We start from the raw sequence: 24,728 nt of genomic DNA, 5'->3' as shown, positions 1-24,728 counted from the left end.
CCGGTCAGCCAGCGCAGATCTCCATCGGGTCACCTCCGGGGATGAGTTCTCTCTGCAGGCGGAGCCGAGTCAAAGCCTCTGCGTCGCGGCTCTTCTCGCGTGTTGGCCGCGTTTCAACGCGGCAGTGTGTCGACGGATCGAGCGTTCCCGCACCAAGGTCAGATTGCGTCTCGTCACTGATTGTCAGTGTAATGTAGTCTGGCGAGCCAAATTCAGCGCCGTTTATTTCTGACATTACAAGCAGTGGCGCACAAATATTTTTGGGGGCAGGTGCTCAAGAGGATGAAAGGGGCACCTTAGGAGGCGCGTAGAACCACCAGCTGCCTTAGCAGGGTGAGATTTATTACACACGTCTGGGAGTTTGGTTGTGTAGGCTTTTAAAGAGTGAAATGTTACATTGGGCCACACACTACATGGTATATATATAGAAAAAAAACATAAAAAGAAAAAAACTTTTTGGAAGGGTAGGTTTTTTTTGTCCACAGGTTCTCTAGCACCACCTGCTGTCCATCTGTGCATGTCCCTGATTGCAAGCACTGTGGCTTGTACCATGCACAAACAGCAATAAGATGGAATCAGACAAATACCAATATGGTAAAAAAAAAAAAGACTAAGATCTGCCGATAGCAGATGTTAATTCCAATATGTTCCATTATGATCTACACTCTACAAATCTTCTGGTTTTGAAAATTGTTTTAACTTAGACTTTAAGAATCATGTTTACAAATGTGAAAATGCTAAACAATACCGACCAACTCCGAGCTCAATTTTTAGTAAAAAAAAAAAAAGAAAAAAAAAGAAGAAATGTTAGAGATCAACAGCATCACGAGGACCAACAAACACAGTGAAACACAGCGATGGCGGTATAATGCTGTGGTGTTACTTTTCCTCAGTGATGTGAGTGGAATGGAGGACGGCTGGTCGGAGAAAACTCGCCCACATTTACACAAGACTTGATGTTCGCCTTCCAGCAGGAAAATGATCTCAATGGTTTAGATCAAAGCATATTCACATGTCTGAACGGCCCAATCAAAGTCCAGACCTGGGTGGCACTGAGAATCTGTCATGTCTGGAAAATTGGTATTTGCAAAGGTTTTATGCGCCATCTGATGAAGAAAAGCCATTGATCAAAGAAGGAAGTTCCAGATGTTTTGTTGCCGTGGCTCTGCACACACACATGCCACACTTTTCAGCCACTTCACCATTATCTACTATTCTGTGTTGGTATATTAAAAAATAATCCTTGAATAAACTTTAAATTATTATACACTGCTAACAGTTTGGTTAATATAGAACCAATCTTATCTACAAGATAAAATTGCACTTATCTCGCAGAGATTTTAGTTTGCTAAGTGGAAGGTACTGAACCATGAGTAAAAACCTTGGTTAAAAAAAACAAAACAAAACCAAAAAACTGTTTACTGTAAAAGGAACCATAAGCAAACAGTTTGGGAAACATAACTTTTCATTTCCAGTTTGTAAAAATGGGGGTAAAAACAAAACCTTCTTCAACCTCCTTCTATTTAACCAAGACAAATACCCGCACGCTTTGTTAAATACGTTTTATATTGAAAGAATTGATTTGGGTCAATAAAATATCAAAATTCCCACACAACTCTTGATGCGTCTGCCTGAGGATGTGGTTTCTAAACATTAAATTAAATGATTGTTTTTGAGTACACATTTACTTGAGTATATTTTTTAGGTACACCACCCACCTCTGCACTTTATATTCAGAAATTGCCTGTTTTGGAGGCTGTTGTTTTTTTTTTCCTCCCCCAGATCAACATTCTAATAGAGCAAGTCTGTATCCTTTAGTCAGCAGCTCCGTCTGGTTTTGTTGTCCAGAGTAAGTTGAGACATGTCCAAACACTGGTGGAGAATTGTGCAGGTATGCTTCTCTGACCTGTTCTGCCTCTGCTCAACACACTGCGTTTGCCCTCCGTTTACACAGAGCTCAGTAAAGAACATAGTTGATGCGTCTCACAGTGTAATGAGGCTGAGTTGTGTGTTCTGGCGTTTTCTCCTATGCAGAAGAACATAATCAGTTTTGTGGGAGGTTTGATGTGCTAAAATTACTCATGGAGGTCCATACTTTTACACAACCAAATTTTCCACAGATTTCACTTCAAAGTGATTAATAGACAATATATGGGCAGACGGCTGAATAGACCCAGATAGGAAGTAAAGTCCAGAATTGTTTTTAGCTTTGGACATCCATGAAAGCTTCACACAAATCATATAATTGTTGACAATTAAAAAGAGTCATCACCTGCATAAAAGTGCAACTTGAACACAAAGACAGCTGGAAGATGAGCCACAGTTTGATCCTCAAACATCGATTTGATTTAAGCATTCTTGACGTTAAATATTGTTATAGCTTTGCACCATCAGTACAAATCACGAAGCGACCCGACTGCTATCTGGTAGAGGGGTTGATTATTAACAAGAAATATGTTAATACAGTGCAACATATGCTCTGCTTTTAATGCTACTGATGCTGCTTTCAGTGACAAAAGGGAAATTAGCATTTTGAGCTTTGTTCCTAAACTGTGGGACTATTTGCTCACTCAGTTGTTCACAAAGCAGTGAAAATAAGTGAAAATTTGCACACTCGAAGTGTTCGATTGAACACAAATAAACTTTCGTGTTCAATCAAAAGTTTATTCGATTGAACATTAAGTCCTTATAGTGAATTTAATTAAACGTACGTTAGGTTGAACACGATGTAGGGTTCTTTAAAAAATAGAAACGGGGAAATTGGGAAGTCGCCTTATAAACCTTCTTCAAAAGTTTCATTAGTAAAAAAACAAAAACGAAAGAAAAACAAAGTTGATGTACCACATGAAGATACCCAGAGATATTTGATTGAGTTCAACAACAACAACTGACAAAAAGGGAAAAGTTCAGTGAACTGCGCTGCAGTTATTGGGGGTAAATGTCCTTGCTGCAGCAGTAGCGGCAGCTGTCCGGAGTGGGTCTAAACCAATCACAGCTGTACGCACACAGAGACGCACTGTGACAGCAGAGCAAAGAGCGGAGTTCGAGGGTCTCTTGTTGTTGCGCCGCCTTTGTTTCGACGCCCTCCTCCCGCTCGTCTTTCACTCCATAGGAGAGCGGCGTTGAGCTTAGAGAAATACCCTCTTAGCATCAATAATAGAGGCTCACCGCGACGAGCTCAGAAAGGCCAGACAACTTAAGACCATTCAGTTACTAATTAACTAATTGAAACGGGTCTCTAAATGAGGAGGCTCGTGTAACTTGTGCTTAAAATGAGGCGGAAAATCAAGCGTACAGTGTATAAAACGTCGCGGGGCCGCCCCAAATTTGTCAATTGCTCTCTTATCCTTGAGCCTATAAAGAGCTGATTTATAGTCGGCTTTTATTTTTCGATTTCTCCCTGAACTAGTTAGATGGTGAGGCGACCCCCCCCCCCACCTCCTCCTTTCAACCCCCCACGAGGTCAATCCCATGAAGTTGTAAAGTGAGATGTAACCCACATTCACGAGGGCCCCGGCGTTCAGGAAGACCGGGAGAGGAGGTAGAGAAAAACAGACCGGGAGATTCAGTGGGAAGAAATAGACTCCATTTTTTTTTGTAAGTCCTCCCCTCCAGCTGTCACCCCACTCTCCATCCCATGGGGGGTTGCCAAGGTGACAGGAGGCCACATGTCTTGGGGGCGTCGTTTTTGGTCAAAGGACCCCATTGTTCTGGTGTTAAGCCGTCTTCACTATGCCCGTCTGCCAGGGAGAGGGGGCTTCACACTGCTTACACACACACGCACGCGCGTACTCCCTCTCCCGGGCTCTCAGATGGACAACATACACCCACTTGTATGAGACGTGCAGCAGTTCAGCTGTAGGCTCAAAACACTAGAAAAGCTTCGTTAAATTTAAAAGTTAAAAATGACTGAAACTCGGGTCTACAGAGACTATCGACCTCGAAGCGGCCACGAAGTTCGCCTCCTTTTGCCGCATGTCTTTCCCCTTTTCCTGTCGGATTACTGTAAGATAAAGGCCAAGAAACAAATGGAGAGAGAGAGATTCAAACACGAGGCTAACAAATGTTAAAGCTTTTTATATAATAGAAGTGAAGAAGTTATTCCCCATCAATTTGATATAAATTCAGCACCTGAGACGTCTTTGGCGAATTTTAGTTTAAGTTGGGGTGCAACTCATCAAAATATCCACAAGATGGCAGTGTTGCTACACTGCATCCACACACCATACATTACAGCTCATGATTGTGTCCATCCGTCTTCCAATGGGGGAACAGAAGGGACCTTGGCACGCGCGCGCGCACGCACACTTACTCCGCGGAGCCAGAAACCTCCAGCGTCCTTCAGCCAAGTGACTGACTTGATGTAAAGGGAGGTAGTCAATTACCCAATGATTGATAGATTACAGTCATGCATCATTCGGGAGGATGGGGGGAAGCCAATTTCCTGATGTGAACTGAATTTGAAACTCAATTTGTTACTGCTCCCTCTGTTCTTCTGAGATAGATGGATCGGGAAAGCGGCGAGGAGCTGATTTGAATCTATAACTGGCGGACGGTCGGTGAGGTTACGGGTCAATATGTCTCCAGTCATTTGGCCAGTTTTGAAAAGGGAAATCTGAACAGTCATTTACGCAGCAGTTTGTTCAGCTAAAGAGGAAGAGGTCTGAGGCTGTAAGTGAGAGGAAAAACTACTTTACTGGAACTGGATGTGAACACACAGATGGAGAGAGAAGCAGCTGGACACTGTTTTACATATGGACACTTTCTGGTTCAAGAACAAAAGACGATTTAAAAAAACAGCAGTTTCACATTTGAGCACTATATACAGTTTAAAAGAAATAAAATCACATTTCCCACATTTAGCAGTAAAGCCATCTTTATCTGTCCACATAGTCGGTATTGACTAGAAGATGCTTGATCCAGTGACTTCAGAGTGGGACAGAGGGGGGCTGAAGATGCACTGTGATTACCAGCTGAGTGGGTGATATTGATCAGGAGGCGGTCAGCAGAGATCATTGGGCTCTTAGTGTATTGACCGACTTCGTTACTCAAGGGAAACTGAACTCAGATCAAATAATTCACAAGGAACAAAACTGTCGATGCTTTCCAACTAATGTACAACAATCAGTCTCCTTAGACAAATCGACTTGATACAAGACAAACGGCTCGGAGTCGCAGAAATTATAACTTCCCTGGTGTCAGTTGGCTCGATGCGGAGTCCTGCGCCTCCTCGGGGAGAGCCGGTTGGACGGGCAGCGTCGCACTGAGCCGTCTGTGGCGGGTCCTTCTGCGAGTCTCTTTAATTGACTCGGGGGAGGTGTGAGGCACCCAGGCGAGTCCGATGGTGACATGTTCGGAGTTCACCTGGTTCCTCAGACTGCGGCGTACCGAGCGCTGCCGTCTGGTGGCGACAGGTTTGAACACGTCCTCAAAATTAAAATCAGCCTGCCAAGGGGCGAGGTCCACAATGGGTCCCCCTTCCTCCTCCTGATTCCCATTGCCCTCGCAGTTGGGTTGGTGCTCCCCTGCCAGATGAGGTTCCAGCAGGGCTGAGCTCCTTCTGCCTTGTTTAGTTTGTTTCTTTGCTGGTTGTGTTTTGCTGGAGTCTTCACCTATAGGAGCGTAGCTGGAAGTTGGCGTCAACGTACTTGCGTCATATTCCGATTTGCTTGAGTTGGTGCAGAGAATATCAGCAGAGGGCTCCTCAGGGTCGGCTTCACGCTGCTCACTCTTGGTGAGCGTCGACAGAGTTCCCTGTGAAACGTCAACTTCTAATTGCTGCTCAGTGATTTCCTCCCGAAGCACCTCGCAGTCAGCAACACTGACCTTTCTCTTCTTCCGTCCTCTCTTGGCTGTAATCCTTGGCTGCCTGTTGTTCCTCTCTGGACTACAGCTAGGAAGGCTGACAGATTTAATGGAAAAGTTTCCCTCTGAGCAATCCTCTCTATGTAGAATAACATTTGGCATTTGAAGGCTGATGACATATCCTTGATGTGTGGCTGTTTAGAGGAACAAAAGAGGGAAAATCTTAGCACTTTTTTTTCACTTCTAACCTTTTCTGCAAAGAACCACAAAGACTTCTCGGACTCTCCTGAACCAAAAATACACAAATACAATCAGTAACTGCAGCTAAAGATGTATACAGCAGATTTTACCTGTGGGGCTTTCAAGTGTCTGCTGTCCAGCTGAAGTCCGCCGGATGAAGGACAGCCTCTCTGTGATGGGGCTCAGGGTGGGGTTCTTGGAGGCGTACTCTCGTGAGCCGTACAGAGAGTAATCTACATCCTTATTCCAGCGGTGGGCGGCTGAGGAGGCCACCTGTACAACAATGTTAGGAAGGAAAAAAAAAAAGTTAATTCAGCAGTCTGGTCGATATAAACTTGTGTTGTGAAATTTACACCTCTAAGCTCTTTTTCAAACTGTTTTCTTGGTCATGTGTTGGTATTGATGGTGTACTTGCATATTAGTCTCTTTAGTGGACTCCAGTATCAGACTCTCTACACTGCCACCTACTGAAACTAATGTAAGTTAACAAAATAAATAATTTCTACACATTCAGCCAGAAATAATAAATATCTGAGGTTCTTGTAATGGCAGAACTGGGTCATTCTAGATGTAATGTTGTGTCTGCATCTTGGTTTTTTGTTCCTTAGCTGTACTGAATAATTGTTGTAGAATAAGTAATTTGTCAATACGACAAATTTTCCCTCGTGCATGAAAGAGCTAGATCAATTCAACATGTATCACTAATAGAGCCAAAGAGATTACTTAAATCAACTTGAACAAGAACAAACTTATTTAACACGTTTATGTTGATTTTAGGAGGACAGTGGATATCAGAATCCAACTCTGTGTAAAGGACTTAAGTTTTTTAAGCAAAACATTTTCCAACAGCATAAGCTGAATGAACAGATATTTTATTGAATATTATCCATTCATTTAAGCAATTTAGGCCAAGATTCGGAATCAAAACTTTAATTTGGAAGTTTTCACTGACTTCTCACTTACTTCTATATCGCTACATGAAGTATTAAATGTAGCAATTTATATTCTTCCTAAAGTTCTGTCCCACAGTTGATTAGAAATATATTTTATACTTTGAAATGCAGTCAGACTCTGGGTAAGAAAAAAAAACTCATCACAAAACGACTAATTATATGCACAACCATGTTCCTGTCATGAAACCCACAGCTGCCCTGACACTACACACCATTTCAAAACCAGTAGAAAAAAGCAGATAATGGATCAACAGAGAGAGGATTGGGACTGGATTCTTTTTGTCAATACAGTTCGTAGACTGTTTCCACGGTAACATTCAGCCAGGTAGGTTTTCAAACTTTTCCAGCATCACACTTTGGAGATTAAAAGCCATACAAATTAACTAAAAAAAAAGATAGTTTGAATTCCCTATTATATGCTATTATTTATCACTGTAGTTAATAATGTCTTGTGACAGTATTCAACATTTTACAGCAGGGACGAGGTAAACTAAAATATAACAATTTCATGTCTCATAAAATGTTAGTATTAATCGGATTCAACTTCAGACAGCAAGAGATAAAAAGTGTCTCTTTTCGTTAGGTGTGTAAAAATATATGGTCTCAACTGTAAATAACACTTTCCAAATTTAGGCTTTGAATTTTGGACTTTTTACAGAGTTCAAGCACTTTACAAACCTTGGAAACACCCAACTGAAATTCAAGCATTTGCATGCTGTGACGAATGTTACGCAAAGAAAAAAAGTTGCATACGTCTAATTTTTTATTTTATGAGGGTTGTTAAGGTCGCCATGTTTTCTTTACTTGTTTGACTGAGACGGTCAATTTGTTGGAAAATAGAACAGATAGAAGAAAACGCAGGAAGTTCCTTAAGATTAGCTGAGGTATTCAACCAACAAAACGTTCAGATTCCTGCACTGAGAGGATTTAATTTAAGTTGAAACTGTATAGACACGTAGCAGCGTGGCATCACTCTCGCAACATCCCACCACGCAGCTCCCTGCTGGAGGACAAAAACTACTTGTTGACGATGACCACCATTGGTTTTACTGTCAAGTTGTCAACACAAGACGTTAGATCTTAAACATACAGGTGATATATAAAAGAAAAAGGGACGCAGTGCTTCGCTTCTAATTATCAACCCTGCAACAACTAAATAACAAGGTCAAGGAAAAAGCCAATTAAAAAAAAAAAAAAAAAAAAAACAAGGGCGAGGGAGAGGGAAGTAGCTATGCTAGCTTGACTTTGACAACTTTAACATATGTGATGCAGAATTTGGTATGTTTTGGTTTAGTAAAAAAAAAAAAAAAAGGTTAACCACACAAACATTCAGACAGATCATCAGTAGAGCAGGTGTTTAAATTAGCTAATCAACCACAGTTGTGTTCAGGCGATCATACTGTAACAGACTGAAGATTCTGTTCTTTGTTTGGGAAATGCTTGCATGTTTTTTGGTGTTAATACAACAAAAAACATATACCAGTGGAGCTGTTGTCAGCTGCTATGGTAACGGGTCTGTGTGCAGCATAGCGGACACGGGGAGTGAGAAAAGAGAGGAGGGATACAAGTGATTTTGAGTTATTCTTCAACAGTTTTTCTGTGTTATTTTTCCCTTTGCTGTGGTGCACTGCACTAAATTAATAATGCGTGAAATTTCTGGATTTAAATATGTCTAAATATCAAACAGAGCTCGAGAACAACTGGTATTGAATGTAATAACCTGCAAAACGTAACCAGCGTTTTTGGTACAGTAACCTCCAGTAAGTTTGGCTGTCATATAAAGTCACTTGTTTTAGTGACATATTAAAAGATGTTTTAATATGGGCAAAAAAACAAATGTTTCTGTATTTTTAGATCTAACAAACCTGCAAGATCCTCCTTTGTTTTGAACTCTTCAATGATTTATGCATTCCTTGCTACGCTTCTATAGTAAAAAAGAAAAATACTAAAAATGTTGTGGTGCCCCCAAGTATAGTTTTGACATTTTTGTCCCTCATATCAAGAGTTTGGGCACCATCACTCTACATTACAGATCTACGCTAATCTATACTTGGCTACATAGAGATAAATACACATTTAGGAGAGATGCATCTCTCTCCTAAACTCAAGCAAAGTAAGTCGGAGTGAGATCGCGCACACATCAAGTCCACGTCTGGCCTCCGGGGTGATGTGTGCAGAATCCTCAGAGAAGAGGAACGTAACAAGCAGACCCACCTTCATCTTCCTGCAGGCCAACTTGGCAGCAGATCGCGTCGACCTCTTCAGGGGTTCTTCGACCTCTGGCTGCTGGAGGAACAGACAGTTGGCCTGAGGATACATCAGATGTACTGTGTCTCTGCCGCACTCTTCCACACACCGAGTTGAAGTTTTACAGCGCGATTAGGTTCATATCCAGAAGGAATTAAGCAGTAGATTAGATGGGAGCGGGCTACGACCCCTGAATTAAAAAGTTGATCTTATTTGGCAACTGAAGAGTTCTACAAGTAAGAATCAGGGAGAAACCGTGAGCGGTGGAAGCAGACCTTTCTCTTTCGCTTGCTGGGCTGCGCTCCAGGCTTCCCTTCAGACGACTCCTTGTTCTGTGGAGAGCGAGTTCACACGTTTACAGACCAATTAAAAGCTTTGCTGCTTTGTATTAGAAAAACCCACCAAAAAATCTATTGCAACAGGATGAACTTTGTCCAAATAAAAATTTAAATGTAAGTAAAGTTTCATGTGTTGGTACATTTAATAGAAAACTGATTTCTACAGTATTTTCTCAGCTGCAGATCCCCGATCAGGGATGATGGAGGGAAAATTGGCAGCTTCTTGTGACTAATTGAGAATGTATTTTTTTTTATAACTACACAGTATTTAAGTTGAAATTTTGCCATTACTGTACAGTATTTTTGTTCTTTATATTCTATCTTTGTGTGCGTCTATTTGCTGTGCCCGTCACGTTGCTGTTGCTGCACAGAAATTTCTCCATTGTGGGACAAAAAAGGACATTTCTTTTCTATTCCAGTTTTCACCAAACATGTCAACATCAGCGAATCTGCAGCTTCAGCAAGTCAAATTTAAGACTTTTTGATTCCACTTTTAATTAAATTTAAGCTAGAAAAGAAAAAAACTATAAATATGTTGCACAAAAATGCTAGCTACCAAACGTATATTAGCAGCTAGTTACCAGTAACCTCCACTGCCTCAAGTCACAGAACACAATTAAGATGTCTGCACTTAAACTTTCGCCTGACAGAAAAGTCCCACAATGAAAAAAGTAGCTGTATACAAAATTAAATAATTCTGCAACGCCAAAATTTAAGACCTGTGATTAACGTATTTAAGGCCAACTTCCCTTAGTTGTCAATAAATGGATTTAAGACTTCCTTAAATCCGGGCATCTTCAGCAGATACCCTGAACACGCCCGTTGAAAGGAGTCGTGTTAAAGTAGAGCCATTTATAAGATGTGGAACAAATTTGGACTTTTTTTTTGGTATCCCTAACTGAATTAAACATTCACAGCTCAAACAGACAAACACAATGACTTCACCCAGGCTGCTCTTTCACAAACACTTGGTCTGGACATTTAGTCAAGATGGGGTCACACCTTTGCTCTTCTTCTGTTTGTGGACTGGATCGGAGTCGGACTTTCAGCGCCGTCGTCAAGTTGCTTCTCCTCGGCCGTTGACTGATCCGTCTGAGAGGTTTGGTTCGGTTCTGGGTCGGATTCTGAGGCAAATGGGCGAAAAAAAGAAGCAGCAGCAAATCAGCTGAAATAAGCTTCAAATAACTGGCCTTCAGGTAAGCTTGATAATGATTCTAATTTCATGGACGGTTACGATAACAGTATGCCCACAAACATCGCACAGCTCACTGCTAATACATTTAATACGTGGGAAAGATGGCGGCGATTAATAAGAACAGCAGACGTAGGAATGCAGCAGGACGACAGCCATGCAAGGAAAATACTTTAATATTTCAGATATGAAGACATCAAAACGTTCCACCAACTATTTGCGCATCAACTTCTGTCAACGCTGGAAATAAATGCATAAATAAATGAACACAAGCCTCTTAAAGACAATTCTGACAAATAAAAATAAGCTGAAGCTTCAAAGGCATCAAAATGCTCTGTATGCTATGCACTTTAAATGAGAAGTAAACAACAGCAGGCAGGAGCTCTGAGGCAATGCAGCAAAGTGAAAGCATCAAATAGGATTATGTCAAGGGGAAAAAGGAAATGTCTGCTAGTCACACTTCAAACTGGAATAATAACCTAATAAAACATATGATCTGTTTGTTTCCATGCAGCCACTACTGACGAGAAGCAACTTAAACAGTGTCAAATCCTCCCATTCCTCTGATTTAATTATTGTGGCTGAGATGAAAATGTGGAAAGTAAGAGAAGCGGTTTTACCTCTGAGATGCTCAGAGAGCGACTCCTCGTGGAAAGCCATGTTTAAATTTAACGGCTGAGCATTAAAAGGACAATCTAGAAATGCAAAGAAAAGAAAAACAACAACAACACATGGTTATCACAGACCACAGGATGAAAACAACATGAACATCAGAAGAGTTCTGCTCAACCTGCTTCACTCGACACAGCCGAGTCCGTCTCCTCCACAGACGGGAAAACAATCTAAGAGAAAAAAAAAAGTTTGTTTAGCCTTATAATACAACAAACTTCACACAGCGATTTTAAGAATTCAGCTGCTAGTGTGGTCACCATTAAAGCATCAAACAAACAGTATCTTGGTCTGTCACGGTAAGTTTTATTGGACGATAACTTGTCCCAGAAATTATTGCAATCAAAGATAATATTGTTGTTCTGAAACTAAACAAACAAAATGACCAAAATCAATCATAATTTGCTGTTAGCTGATGTAAACTGCTTATGAAAAATTGTGAAAAAGAAAATCAACTTCACATCAGTTCAAAATACCAATAGATTCATAAACACAAAAAAGGATATTATATCCATGATTTCAGCATGTTTTAGTTAGGTTTTACCACATTAATTACCGTTTTCATTTATTTCAGTTACAAAAATACTTTCTCAGTTTCAGTTTTCGTTAACAATAACAACCTTGGGTTGTACTGTGTGTCAAAGGTTCACCTGCTTTTCTACGACATTAAAGTCGAGCGTTTTCTGTAGCGACTGTTGTCCAAATGAAAATGAATGATTTTAATTTATTGTGCGATTACCTGATTTATTGCTCGTAGTGACAGGTTTAGCACGGCACACACCTTTCTGTCCTCGTCGTCCTCCCTCTCCTGCGCCACTCTGTGTTTGCGAGGCATTGAGAACGTGGGAGAAGCACCGAACCCGGCGAGGCTGAGAAGATCCAGCTGGTCTTCTGAGTCGCTCCTCTGCGGCGTCTTCAGCACCGAGCGTGGCTGCAGGCCCCCCCCAGGAGTGGCTGCTCGTGCTGGGGTGCCCCCCTTCTTTAACGGAGTGCTGGGGGGCAAGTTCTTATCGAAGAACTCGGGAGATAAAGGACCCCCGAAGCGCACCTGCTTCTTCTTTTTCACTGCAGGCGTCTCGTCCGCGTTTGCTGTAACAAAGCAGCAAAAGCTTAAATTTACAAACATTGCTACCATTTTTATTTCAGCATAAACACTTGTTTCACAGCTGGATCCATCATTTACTAATAACTGTTTCTGCTTGGTACATAACAATGGAGCCCTACAGACAAGACTAGAGTAAAAAAATAAAAAGAGCTGCACTGAGGATTAAATCTCAAAGGCTAGACTAAAACAAGATCAAAGGCCAGCTTCCCTCAGTTTGTGTGTGTGTGTTTACCTGGGGGTTTCATCTCCAGCAGAGTAGGAAGAGAGGGGATGTGGATGGGATGGAAGTCTGAAACAGCTGAGGGGTCGTCAGAGGGAGGGCGGCCTGGGCTTTGGTGTTTACAGGAAGCATCCTGTTGGTAGGGAAAGTGTGGGATACTCAGTGAATCTGGGCTGCATGCTGCTGCTCCGTCTGTTTCAGGATAAAATGGTTTTATTTAGGGCCACCAGGGGGCGCCTCAGAACACCAGAGGCAAGACAAAGGGAAAAAAGTGAATTCAATTCAATTCGGTTTATTTCTACAGCGCCAGTTCACAGCGAATGTCGTCTCCAGGGACTTAAAGAGAAAAATCATTTCAGTTCAATAATATACATTCCAGTTTATTCTAGTTAAAAAAAAATTAAATGCGGGGAAAAAAAATTATATTTTGAAAATCAAATTTGTTTTGTGGCCTCCATTTTGATAGCTAACAGAAAAATGGGTCGTGAGTGAAGAGGGGAGACAAGCAGTAAAGGGAGAAAAAAAATTAAACATAATTATAAAATAAGCTAAAAATAATCTATTAGAATGCCATTTGCCGTGCTCATCTCTCTGATTGGCTGCCAGTCAAATTTATTCAGCTCCTTTGGTGAACCCAGCTAGCTAGCATAGCAAGAACGAAATGAGCAAGTTTCTGACAAGAAAAAGAAAGTACGAGGCAGCAATTATGCTAAATGTAATAATTATACAATAGTGAATAAAAGAGAGGGAAAAAAACATTCTAAAAGTTGATGTTTCATTGCATATGTCTGTGGGTATTTGACACAATCCCAGGCTGATTTGAACAGATGTTTTCCCTTGCTAAATCATTGACAAACATTGTTTTGTATTTTTACTAAGGTTATCTTTTCATATAACACCTGTTTGATGATATTCTAAGGCATTTAAATGTGACAAAAAAGGTAAAACCAGAATCTGTCTGTAAAGTATTGTGCAAAAATGCTAATTTTATCACTCATCTCTTTGTATTTTCCTGTGAAATCATTTTTTTAAACACTTTACAAAGGAAAGATGACAGATCTTTTGAATTTCTACTATTTAAAATTGTAAGCATTTTTATGTTTTTTCATTAAAAAAAAGTCCTTTTGACAGATAGTGAGGCATTCAGAGGTACAAACTTCAAACTGATTCATAGCTACATTGTCTCCTGGCTCTTACACACCACCATCTGAATGAAAGATGAGTGGAGAAATTGCCTAACAAATCCAAGTTTTGCTTGGTGCAGTGAACTAAATACGATATATTTGAAGTTTTATTTTCAGTGCGCTCCAAAGGTAAATTGTCAGCATGTAAGAGTTTCCTCTGACCATAAAGCAGTAAAGGCGTCGCTCCTCACTAAGCGAAAACATTTGGCTGATGCAACAAAAACCTATAAGCAAAAGCATTCATGTTTCTGTCACAGCAGACTCATTTCTTAAAAGAGCATCTCTTAAATATGGCTGCTGGCAAATAAACGTCTCTGCAATATGGTGTCGACACTAAAGGGAGTCACGTTTCAATCATCCCTTTCCTTTTGCAGATCATCCACTCCAGACACAGTTGGAACATCGGTTTCCCGCTCTGGCTGCCAAATGCTTTCACACCCCGATGTGCAATAAGATAAACATTTGCTTATATAGCAGGAGTCCAAACTTTCTGAACAGCAACACCAGTACGTGCGTTTCCATTGACCAGATAATTGCGGAAATTCAAATTATGAAAACAGATTATGAAAAAACTCATGTTTTTCAATATAAAGTTTGTGTTAGGATGAGGTGGGTTTTTTCAGCAGTATTCAAGTTTGTGTATGTTGCAAACTGCAATGGAAACACTTTTCGGATCATAAGTCATGTGATCAACAATCAAATTTTACTACTGGCAGAAACCACAAAGACGACACAAGGAAGTGGTAGGAGGATGACGGCACAGCATGTTTCTTTTAAAAACTTATTGCATGAACAAACTGAATTTAATTCTTATTTACTAGAAACACCGCAAAGTTGTGTTTTTGTTAGTTTTTTTTATGATAGCAGAATATCAAAGTTTTGCAAACATTTGCAATGGAAACACAGTTAGTGATTTCTTTAAAAAGAAGAAAAGTTTATCTTGATCTCAAAAACTGAGACAAGAGACGCAGAGATAGCTCAGAAACCAACAAACTATTTCCACCATCTTTTACTCATGGCTCCTTTTCTTTTTAGTGTGGCGATAAAGGGCTTGAAGTGATTTCTATCAGGATGGCATCACTGTAAATATTTCTGTACTTACTGATTTTAATCTGCCCACTTCCCATTTATTCATCTTATTTTCAGATTAGACACTTTTATTTAATCTCTCTTCTGCTGTTTTTTCCTCCTTTTCTTGGGCAAAGGAGACGTGGAATTGGACTGTATGATGAATGAACCACTTCTCAAAACAAAACTTAAAAGTACTTTGTGGTTTAACAGACAGTTGTCATGGTTCATCCTGTAATCCAAGTCACATGTTCTACGTTAACAATAATTTCAGAAAATTTGGGTTGGATCTTTAATTTCTTTCTTTTCACAATGTCAAAAGTTTTAAGAACACAGATTGTTATGGATCCTGTTGTTGCTATCTTTGGAGGCTCATATTCTCAATAACAAACAACCTCTCAGCAACTCTCCTTTTCCATCTGTTATTGCTTCTGTTGCTATGGAAACCACATAAACCACCATCTATCTCTGTGCCTTAAGGATGTTAGATTGCTCTTTAAAATTGCGAAAATTAATTATTATGCTAAACGGCAACTGTAATAGATTTGTCATAAATGGCAACCATTTATCGACAAAATTAAGTCTTTAGGACCTATGTGGTGTGTTATGTTGCAAAGAGTAACTTATTTTCTTCGAGGTTCTTTTCTTAGTGAAGACTTTGGTTGCTCAGGGAACAAAGGAAGAAATGAAAAGAAAGAAGATAGAGAAGGAAAAAAAAGAGAAAGAAGAGAAAAAAGCAGGTTTAATTAACATGGCTTTGAGGTGTTTTTCCTCTTGTCTTCACACTATATAAATAAATGGATTTGTAATCAATAGTAAGTCAGAATAAAACAAAGAAAAAAAGCTTCAAGAGACGATAAATCCAATGAAATCCCTTAAGATCAACTCTTTCATCGACAATAATATAATTCAAAACCGACCATTTGAGACTTCAGACTACAGTGCAAACTAATAAACCAAAAGATTGATCAAAAACAGAACAGATTCAGACAAACCTGATGAGCTGATAGACAAACACCAAAGTTTCATCAGCCAATCATCAGAGTTTCAGGTTTTAATTTGTACGTAAGGTGGGCAGGTAGAAATCAACGTTCTTCGGTGTTCAAGTTGGAGACGTGAGCCTGACTGTGACTGTCACTGCAGCTCCACCACCACATATGATTGACATCAAGTCTGGAAACCTGAATGCAGACGAAGAGCTCAGTGACTGGGACTCACTGAGCTCTGAACACAAGACATCCAGCTGCAAAGTGGCCATAGAAATGATGAGAGCACTTAGACCTTTTCATCTCAGATTAAAGCAGGAACAGGAAGGCAGCAGAGGGGGGAGGGGTGGAAACCACTTAGAGTCACAGAGCTGACATGGCAATATTTCTAAATATGGAGTACTCTTTCTGGTTCCCTGTATGACTTCACAGCTGAGCGCTTTATAGAAAGACATCACTTGATCTTATTCTATTAAAGCAAGGCTCTGAAGTAGAGCAGCGGAGTAAAGGTCTCTGTAGTCACACCTGCTGCGTAGCTGTAGCTAAATCAGATTTTAATAAGCGTTTTGCTCCTTGCTGATGCATAGGTGTGCTTAGTAACCCTGTGGGATCAGGCCTATAAATACTTATTTTACATTTACCTTTCTGCTCTTTGGCTGAATTATTACAGCCTGAGTTAAACCTGATGCACATCCCACCGTGCGGAGTGAAAGGAGTCTACGCGTTTAAAGTCTATGCAGCTCCAGAGATGAAGCTACGCAATGGTTGACTGGCACATAACAAAAAGAACAGAGCATGAAAGACACCAATAATCCCAGACTGGAGAAAAAAAAAACCCAGCAGCAACAGGCGTCTCCTTTGACTTTCCACACCAGATGAAAGTAAAAGCACAAATAACGTCTTTAAACCGAGCAGAAGTAAAGGAACGCTTGGAGGATTGTTGGTGAAATTGCCGTCGAGTGGCACCAACGAGCCGAGGCAGATAAGACAGTTAAAGCACAAAGTAACATGCTGCTACTGTCAGGCTTCCTCACCTACGACAGTCGACTCTCACTGTGACGGCAATGCCATCCAAACACTGCTTTTTACTTATTGGGAGATGAAGATGTAAATGTTCCAGATGGATGTTATCGTTTCTGCTTAAAGACTGTGAAAAAGGCTGGGCAACAAAAAACAAAAGTACAGTTTGTGCTTTCTTCCATAGGATAAGTGGCTTTAAAATGTTTTGTGTTGCTAACTGAAGTACAGGACTTTCAGTCACACAATTACACTTAAACCTACTGACCTGCAGCTGTGAAAGGAGAAATTCACACAGAAACAGAATCTAAAGTGAATCCATACACATGTAATAAACACACAGGTAGAAAACTAAATGTTTTGGAAATGGGTATTACTGATGGACATTTACAATCACCCAAATCAACATGACAGCAAAACTTAATATAAATAAATTGAATAACAGCTGAATGCAGTTATTATGAGCAGCTTTTTTTTAAAGCTTATTTTTTAAGAAATGCGTTTTATGTTGGTAAAAGTAGATGTGATAAAATGAGTTAATGAATGTTTAAATCGAATTGTTGTTAGCTGTCCAAAATGTTTCATGCTGGATCCGACATTGTAATAACAGACTAGGCACTCCATTAATGAATCAATCTGTTACTTTCAGACAGTAGTCGATATAGTCTCAGAGTACACTGCCATAAAAAATGGGAACAAGACATTTTGAAAAGCTTGATAAAAAGACTAACTGGTTACAGCAACACAAAGCAACAGACATTCCTGTGTTGTTGGCTTGGAAAAGTTCAAATGGAGCTGATAAAACAACAAAGTTTAGATAAAATTCAATTAGTTGAAATGGCATAGACATAAGTAGGTTATTATATATTTTATGTATCTTACAGGTTTAAAACTACAAGTTAATACAAGACAGTAAAGATGCGTTTTGTATTAATGTAAATTTATTCTGCAAGTAGAGATGTGACCCATTTAAAAAGCGACCTTTAAAGTAAAGCTTTTTTCCCTTCAAACAGTTTGGCGTAATAATGTAAATGGGACTTTTAGATGAAAATCACATTAAGAATTTATCTATCAAGTTATATTTTGAAAAAAACATTGTTTTAGAAAACGACTCAACTGTGCTACTTGATTTTTCTTTTTTAAAGCAAACTTGATTTGTTTTCCTAAAGTTTATTTCTTTATGGAGAAGAAGTTAATCACCAGTCACCTTAAAAGAAAACTTTCTGTGTAAACTCCAGGTTGTTGTTGGGGGAAAAAATATTCAAATCCTTCCCTCACAAAAAATACCTAAATTCAAATATCCCAAAAAAGTTGTCACTGATTTTAACATTTGTTTGTGTATGATCTATTTTGATTAAAGAGCTTTTATTTTTGTAAAACCAGGCTTTTCTATTTAATAACTGAACAATACCTCTGGCAAAGAAAAAAACAAGCCAATCAGCTTGTTTTTTTTTGTCACCAATTGCTTTCATTTAAAAATGTAGTTTTTATGTAAACAAACAGTAGTTATGTGTGCCTGTGAAAAAAAAAATGCGTACCTCCTGTTCCTTCAAACTAGAGTGATGGCCAGAGATATTCTCCTCTCTAATCTCCACGCTGCAGCCGTCCAGGGGGGCCGGCCGCCTGGGTTTGCTGCCTGTGGCTGGTGGGTTGTTCTCTTTCTCTTCACTACAGCTGAGCCCATCTGACAAGTTGGAAAATAAACAATATATATATATATATATATATATATATATATATATATATATATATATAATGTTCAGAAAGGGGAACAAAAAGGGGATAAATTACATAAACACAGAAAATAAAAAGGAACCTGGGGGACGTCGCAATCGAATCAAAATGAAACCGTTTCATCAAAACGACTTTAAAACCCCTCAATTAGAGGAAAGGCAGATAAGTCTCACTTGTAAAGTGGCCTGTTTACAAAGCTTGACCGAGCTCAGCAGAAACGACTGACTGTAAATGTCAGAGTGAGGCTTATGCAGTGCAGCGTGTTAATCCGGAGCTTTTGAACTGTGTCTCCAGACATTAGATGGAGGAAAGAAAAAAAGAAAAATCTTCCTGGCGTGGATCTCCACGGAGAAATGAAAACTACTATAATCCCGCGGTGACACGGGCTGCCTCACCAGACGGATAATCTCTGTCGGAGATGCGTCCTGCGGCGTCGCCGTCCAGCACTGGCGTCGGATCGCAGCCGTCGCTCTCCGCCACGTCCATCAGGCTCTGGAAGGAGGCCATCTTCTGCCTCAGCGTGGAGGCAACCCGAGGGAAGACAGGGCTACTTTTGACGGCCTGGGGGGTGACATGGCAAAAAAAAAAAAAAAAAAGTAAATAAATAAATAAATAATATATATATATTTATAAAAAAATAAATAATAATAAATAAACACATCTACTCAGTGATACAGTTTGGCAGCTCATAAACTTTTGAAATTACCAAAGTGGTATTACTGAGAGGGAGCACATCACACACACACGCACGCACGCACGCACGCACACACACACAACCCTGGTTTGCTTAAAGAGAGCCACTTGAATATTTTCATTTCCTCAGAAAGCGGCACCGCGGGTTAAATGCAATTAGAAAAATGTCTCACTTCGCTTTGGTGACTCACCCCGTGCAGACTGGAGGACAGATAGCGTTCAGAGCGAAAAAAGCTCCAGAGAGCTGACAGAAACTTTTTTAAACACGTTTTTAGCATAATTCACTTCTCCTCTCTATCATATAGAAAAGTCACGTTTCAAAACAGTCGCAGTGGAGAAGATAAATGATTAAAATGCTAACTTTTTCTTAATCATCAGAACGTCAGAGCAGATGAGCAAATGTCATTGGCTGACAATTTCTGGTCTCCACCTCTTGTCCCTGATTGGCTATCTTCAGCTTTTTTTGTTTTGAGGCGGAGCAAAAAGTGTTAAAGTTTCTAATTTAAGTTTAAATCAAAACCAATTTATCAAATAACTTTCTGTAAAGTGCACCAGTATTAAAATTAAATATTGTGTCTCTCCAGAAAGTATTTCTCTAAAAACAATATGGATATTCATTTTAGAAAGTAAAAATAATTAAATTGATTAATTTCACATGGTGTGAAATATGTCGAGGTTTACAGTGACTTCATAATTCATTTTATTTGTTATTTCTGTTGTTTTATTTATTTATTTTTGGATATTTAAAATGTCTTACAGTTCTGGTGTTAAATGTTCATTAGAATTTAAAGTTTATTGATCTTTGATCATTTGTTCCTGCATTATTATGTCATTTCCATTACATTACTTGAAAATGGTCTCAAAACAACAAAGTTATCGCAATAACTTCTGGGACGATTTATCGTCCAACAAAATCTGTTATTGTGACAGGCCTCAATGTCGCTTTACTTGAGTGAAACCACTGAACCAGACGTGTCTGATGAGTTTATCTGGACTAAAGATAAAAACAACTGGACTATTGTCCGGTGGTCCAAAGTCTTCTTTGTAGATAAAAGTCAAGTTTGTATTTCAGACATCAAATTCAAAATATTGAACTTTTACATGTTATTGTCATTTCTTAGGTGCAGCTGGAGATGTATTGGCTGCTCATTAGTGGCATTTTAAACAGAAACTCAAAGATTTGTGGGTGAAAGCCGGTTGGAACTACAGCATCATGTTCACATGCTGCCACTAAAACACGGCGATCAGTGCAGAACTGACCCAACTGCACATTTATAGACACAAACCAACCTTCTGTTCATGTTCTGGGACTAAAAAGAGGAAAACCTCCCTCAGTAATTCAAACAGTTAATCGTCAGCTATGCTCTCATCTTCTATGTGACTAAGAGGTTCATCCAGCAACAGGGAATGAAGTAACCCTGCTCTAAGGACGCTGCTGAGTGCAGGATCTAATGTCCCTACGCAGTTGAACAAATGTTTAACACAAGAACAAATCGGTCGCAAATGTTCAGCTATCTAAACGCGGCGTTTAAATAGCTGCAGTTGTCAGACTGAGTAGCATCTCGCCCACCTCTGGGGTGTGTGAGGCAGGTGGGGTCTTCATCCTCTGCTGGGCCCTGAAGCGGATGAGGGAATTCATCTCCGGCGAGCCCCGGGCGCCGATGCCGGATCTCCGCCGGGACTTTATTGCTGCGAGGCGGGATTTGTCTGGAGGAGGAGAGAGAGAGAGAGAGCGTTGACACTCAGCTGGTGTCAGAAGGAAAACTACACAAATTCTCTTTTCATATTAACGACCCATCCTCGTACAAGTCACAATTGTTATTTTTTTTATCTCATGCAGGCTCAATAAACCCTGACAGAGATGGATCCAGTGACACTGTTGGCTCCCGGATCATTTTGCGATATTGGTTTGTTCAAAAGCAGGACACATAATTTTATCATATTGTTTAGCATTTGTCATGAAAAGTGTTGATTGATCGATCAACGTCTTGATTAATTTCAATTAATGATGTTACATAAAAAAACAATAAATAAACTGATAGCGTTATCAGAAATATGATTTTAACCATTTCCTCCATTATTTGTTCCATGGGAGAATCAATAAAAATCAGTAAATTTGAAAATATGAGTAAATTAAGTACCTGTGTGCAGATTTCATGATAAATAACAGTTCTTTAGGTAAGTAGCACATGAATGTTTTTCAATAGAAGTTCAATAAACTGGAATATTATTGAAAAACCCATTTATTTTAAAAACTTTATCACTAAGTTAAACATAATATGCACACCACACTTTTCAGATTATTCTGTTTTTAAAAAATACATTGTATTCAACTACACAATTACAAGTTGTTTTGTGTTGAGGCTTTTCCTCTACTGTAACAATATAGAGAAAACTTCTGCAATGCACTGCACTAACTACTGATGAGGCTCTGCTGTTAAAACGCGTTTATAAACGTCTCTAAGGTGAGGTGTGTGTAATGTTGTAGTAGAAGATGGCGTGTTGCTGCTGTGAGCTGGATGTGATGTGCTGCTTCACATCTGAGTGACACATTTTTAACCAAGGCGGCTCATGTGGAGCAGAGTTGCTACAATTAGGTTTCAGACACCCAATTATATGCTGCCAGGAATAAAAAAGTAAAGGACATTCTGCTAAAACTCTCATTTCTGCGATGATAATAAGAAACAATATGGCTTGGATCATGTGTGGATCATACACTATCCTCGTAGTCAACAACAGTTTGGGCTCTTACCTTTGCAGTTTGATGAGGACGGGATAAAACTCTCCACAGAGATGCCAAACTGACGTGGTGTGAGCTCAGAAAAGTTTAATGGAGTTGAGATTTCATTCATTACAGAAGGAGCATTTTCCTGTGCGGGAGACATGTTCTCCTGATCCCCCACTGGGACTTTAGTGACTGCCTGGTCTGTAAACATCTGTGTTGACAAAATGTTGGCACATCACACGAGGATCAGGTAAACGTAAAAATGTATATGGACATATTTATTTATTTCCAGTATTTATTCGCGTATTGGGCTCAATAGCTTCTAGAAAAGCAGCGAAACATTTTTTTAACAAAACATGGTTCTAGAATAACAAATATGTAACATGCATTAGAGGCAAACAAAAATACATAGAACTACTGAAAACGTATGAGTTGCAGCAAAGTGTTTGTCTGCAGCCGGAAAAAACGTCAATAGCAAAGCTATTAGCCAGTGCTATCTAGTTTTGACACCCTGACGTGTAACAAGTTGGCGAACTGCAGCAACAACTAGTGAAAACAACTCATTGACAGCAAGTCAAACTCTTACCTTGAGCATTCAACTTAAAACATGTGTAAAATGTCTTAAAAGTATATTTGTATACAGTCGAAAAATACTTTAAAATATTCTTGAAAAACGACTGTTGCAGCAGCAAGGTATTCAAATCACCCTCCACGGCTGAGCTAATCGCCACTGATAGATCCATCCGCGGAGCAGATAATAAAATTTTTAAACAGTACATTGAAAACCGGACATAATATATTTTACTACATCCTCAGGGGACCTAATTACAGCTCGGAAGTAAGACTACACCAGAGAAGACAGATAACATGCAAAATTGTGCAATATTCAGTGGAACTATTTTTTTCATTTGCTTAAGCTTGAACACGACCTGATCGCCTCAAAATACAAACTGACCAATAGAAACGAAGAATTCCGTACCACGTGACTGGTTCCAACCAGTAAGACCTTTGCCTTCATTTTGTCATATGAAGTCAAAATTTTCAGCGTAGTGTGTTTGAAAATAATTGAATTACCTATTTTCTGCAGTTACGATATAGGATAATAATGATAATTGTTATAATAAATAATAATAACAATAATAACCTTTTTCACGAAGGCGACAAATTTAGTTATATTAACCTCCAGAGCTCCCTCTGCTGGTGGCTGGAATTAGTGGTTTCTTTTTTTTCCCTTTATTGGTAGAACAGAAAAATTCATGATTTGCGTTGAAATTAAATCTAAAACGAACATTTAATAGAGTTCTGTTGACTCACCTTTGCGTAAGTTAATACAAAAAAGATATTTGAGAAAACTTTATTGTACATTTTTAAATGAGAAATGTATGGGTAAACATATTTAAAGATGGATCAAAAGACTAAGAATCTATGGAGAGTGAATAGTTAATAAACTGGCGCATTTATTTCATATGTTATGTGTTGTAATTTGGCACTCTTCACTCACTCATGGAGCAGCAGTTTCTATTCCATATCAAATATATTCGACTGGAAGAAATTTCTTGCTAGTGATAGCCTACATTAGCATGTCAGCTGGTTTTAGCTTGTTAGCATATTTTACCTAATAAACTGCTTTGAAAGCTAAGCTATAAGCTCTACTATTAGAAAGCAGTGTTCTGCTTATTTCTAATAATCTTGAGTGAAATTTGTTCATTGACTGAAAGTTTTCACTCCTTTACAACAGTTTTTCTATATGCACTTTGCACACTTTTGCTTTCCTCTGCCATTTCTTCACATTTCTTACATTTCTGCAAGTCTTCTGCAGCCGACTTAAAATGCTTCTGGAATATTCACCAAAAAGACATTTCAGCTTACAGCATTCACACCACATTTTCCCAGAAAATTCAATTTTTTCCAGTCGAAATTGGGTTGCATTCTCCTTGATATTCTTGCACACATGTCACTTGGTTAAAGCACAGAAAGCTAGCAACGAGCAGAATTAGCATTTTGTAAACTTTACAAATACTATGTGGTTTTCCACCTGTCTTTTAGTCATATTAAATAAAAGCGGTTTGGGCTTCTGTCAGCCAGTACTTTGCTTTTGACTTGTGTATTTTAAATGTAACTACAATTTCATTATGTGATTTATCTGATAGCTTCAAAGGAGGTGCTCTAAGCCTCCCAACCCCCAAAGACAAACCTGTAAACCCAAACAGGTGCACTGCTGGAAATCTCTGTAAACCCTGTAACCACACACAAAGCGTCTGAACACACTCGAAGCTCCTCCTTTTTGTGAGGTTTCAGAGTGTGTTCTGCAGCTGAGCACACTGAGATCAGATGCAGCAGTGAGCCCCTCTCCACAGCTGGGACTTTGACCACATGAAACGTGTGCCTTGCTGCGTCAACACCAGCCAGGGCCGTGCAAACGAACAGAAGCCTGATGAAACTGAATAACCACACGAGAGTAAGCTGAGAATTAAAAAATTGTAAATGTTCATTTGACACTCATCTGTTGTTTCAAAATGTAAGATTGGAGTTTTGCTGCTTTGTTGACTAGA

At 39.4% G+C, this 24,728-nt stretch overlaps 1 protein-coding gene across 4 annotated transcripts; it reads right to left on the bottom strand.

Moving 5' to 3' along the window:
* Positions 1-4,676: 4,676 nt before the first annotated feature.
* cdca2 (cell division cycle associated 2) lies at positions 4,677-22,911 on the bottom strand. Of its 4 annotated transcripts, none has more exons than XM_014967413.2 (14): positions 22,763-22,911; positions 22,204-22,387; positions 21,022-21,158; positions 19,154-19,319; positions 18,563-18,708; positions 12,782-12,902; positions 12,226-12,533; positions 11,566-11,617; positions 11,396-11,470; positions 10,586-10,707; positions 9,521-9,577; positions 9,213-9,305; positions 6,156-6,318; positions 4,677-5,999 (listed from the first exon to the last, which is right to left on the bottom strand). In XM_014967413.2, exons 1-14 carry the CDS (start codon positions 22,769-22,771, stop codon positions 5,182-5,184), a joined length of 2,451 nt encoding a protein of 816 aa, XP_014822899.2. In that variant the 5' UTR covers positions 22,772-22,911; the 3' UTR covers positions 4,677-5,181. The 4 variants fall into 4 exon arrangements, with proteins under 4 accessions (XP_014822899.2, XP_014822901.2, XP_014822900.2 ...); XM_014967415.2 differs by having other exon boundaries at positions 9,213-9,281; XM_014967414.2 differs by having other exon boundaries at positions 9,213-9,284; positions 22,763-22,910.
* Between the last annotated feature and the right edge of the window lie 1,817 nt (positions 22,912-24,728).

This window comes from Poecilia mexicana, unplaced genomic scaffold (assembly GCF_051168715.1).
Source record: "Poecilia mexicana isolate PSO_F unplaced genomic scaffold, ASM5116871v1 scaffold_9, whole genome shotgun sequence".
Taxonomy (NCBI): Eukaryota; Metazoa; Chordata; class Actinopteri; order Cyprinodontiformes; family Poeciliidae; genus Poecilia; species Poecilia mexicana.
This window is presented reverse-complemented; position numbering and strand designations above follow the sequence as displayed.

What these genes read in the sequence shown, in the direction of transcription:
- cdca2 (XM_014967413.2), bottom strand. An exon ending in CAAACAGAAGAAGAGCAAAG is followed by an intron (nt 9,578 to 10,585) that starts GTGTGACCCCAT and finishes CGCTCTCCACAG; the next exon opens with AACAAGGAGTCGTCTGAAGG. An exon ending in TGGCCTGCAGGAAGATGAAG is followed by an intron (nt 6,319 to 9,212) that starts GTGGGTCTGCTT and finishes ATTGTTGTACAG; the next exon opens with GTGGCCTCCTCAGCCGCCCA.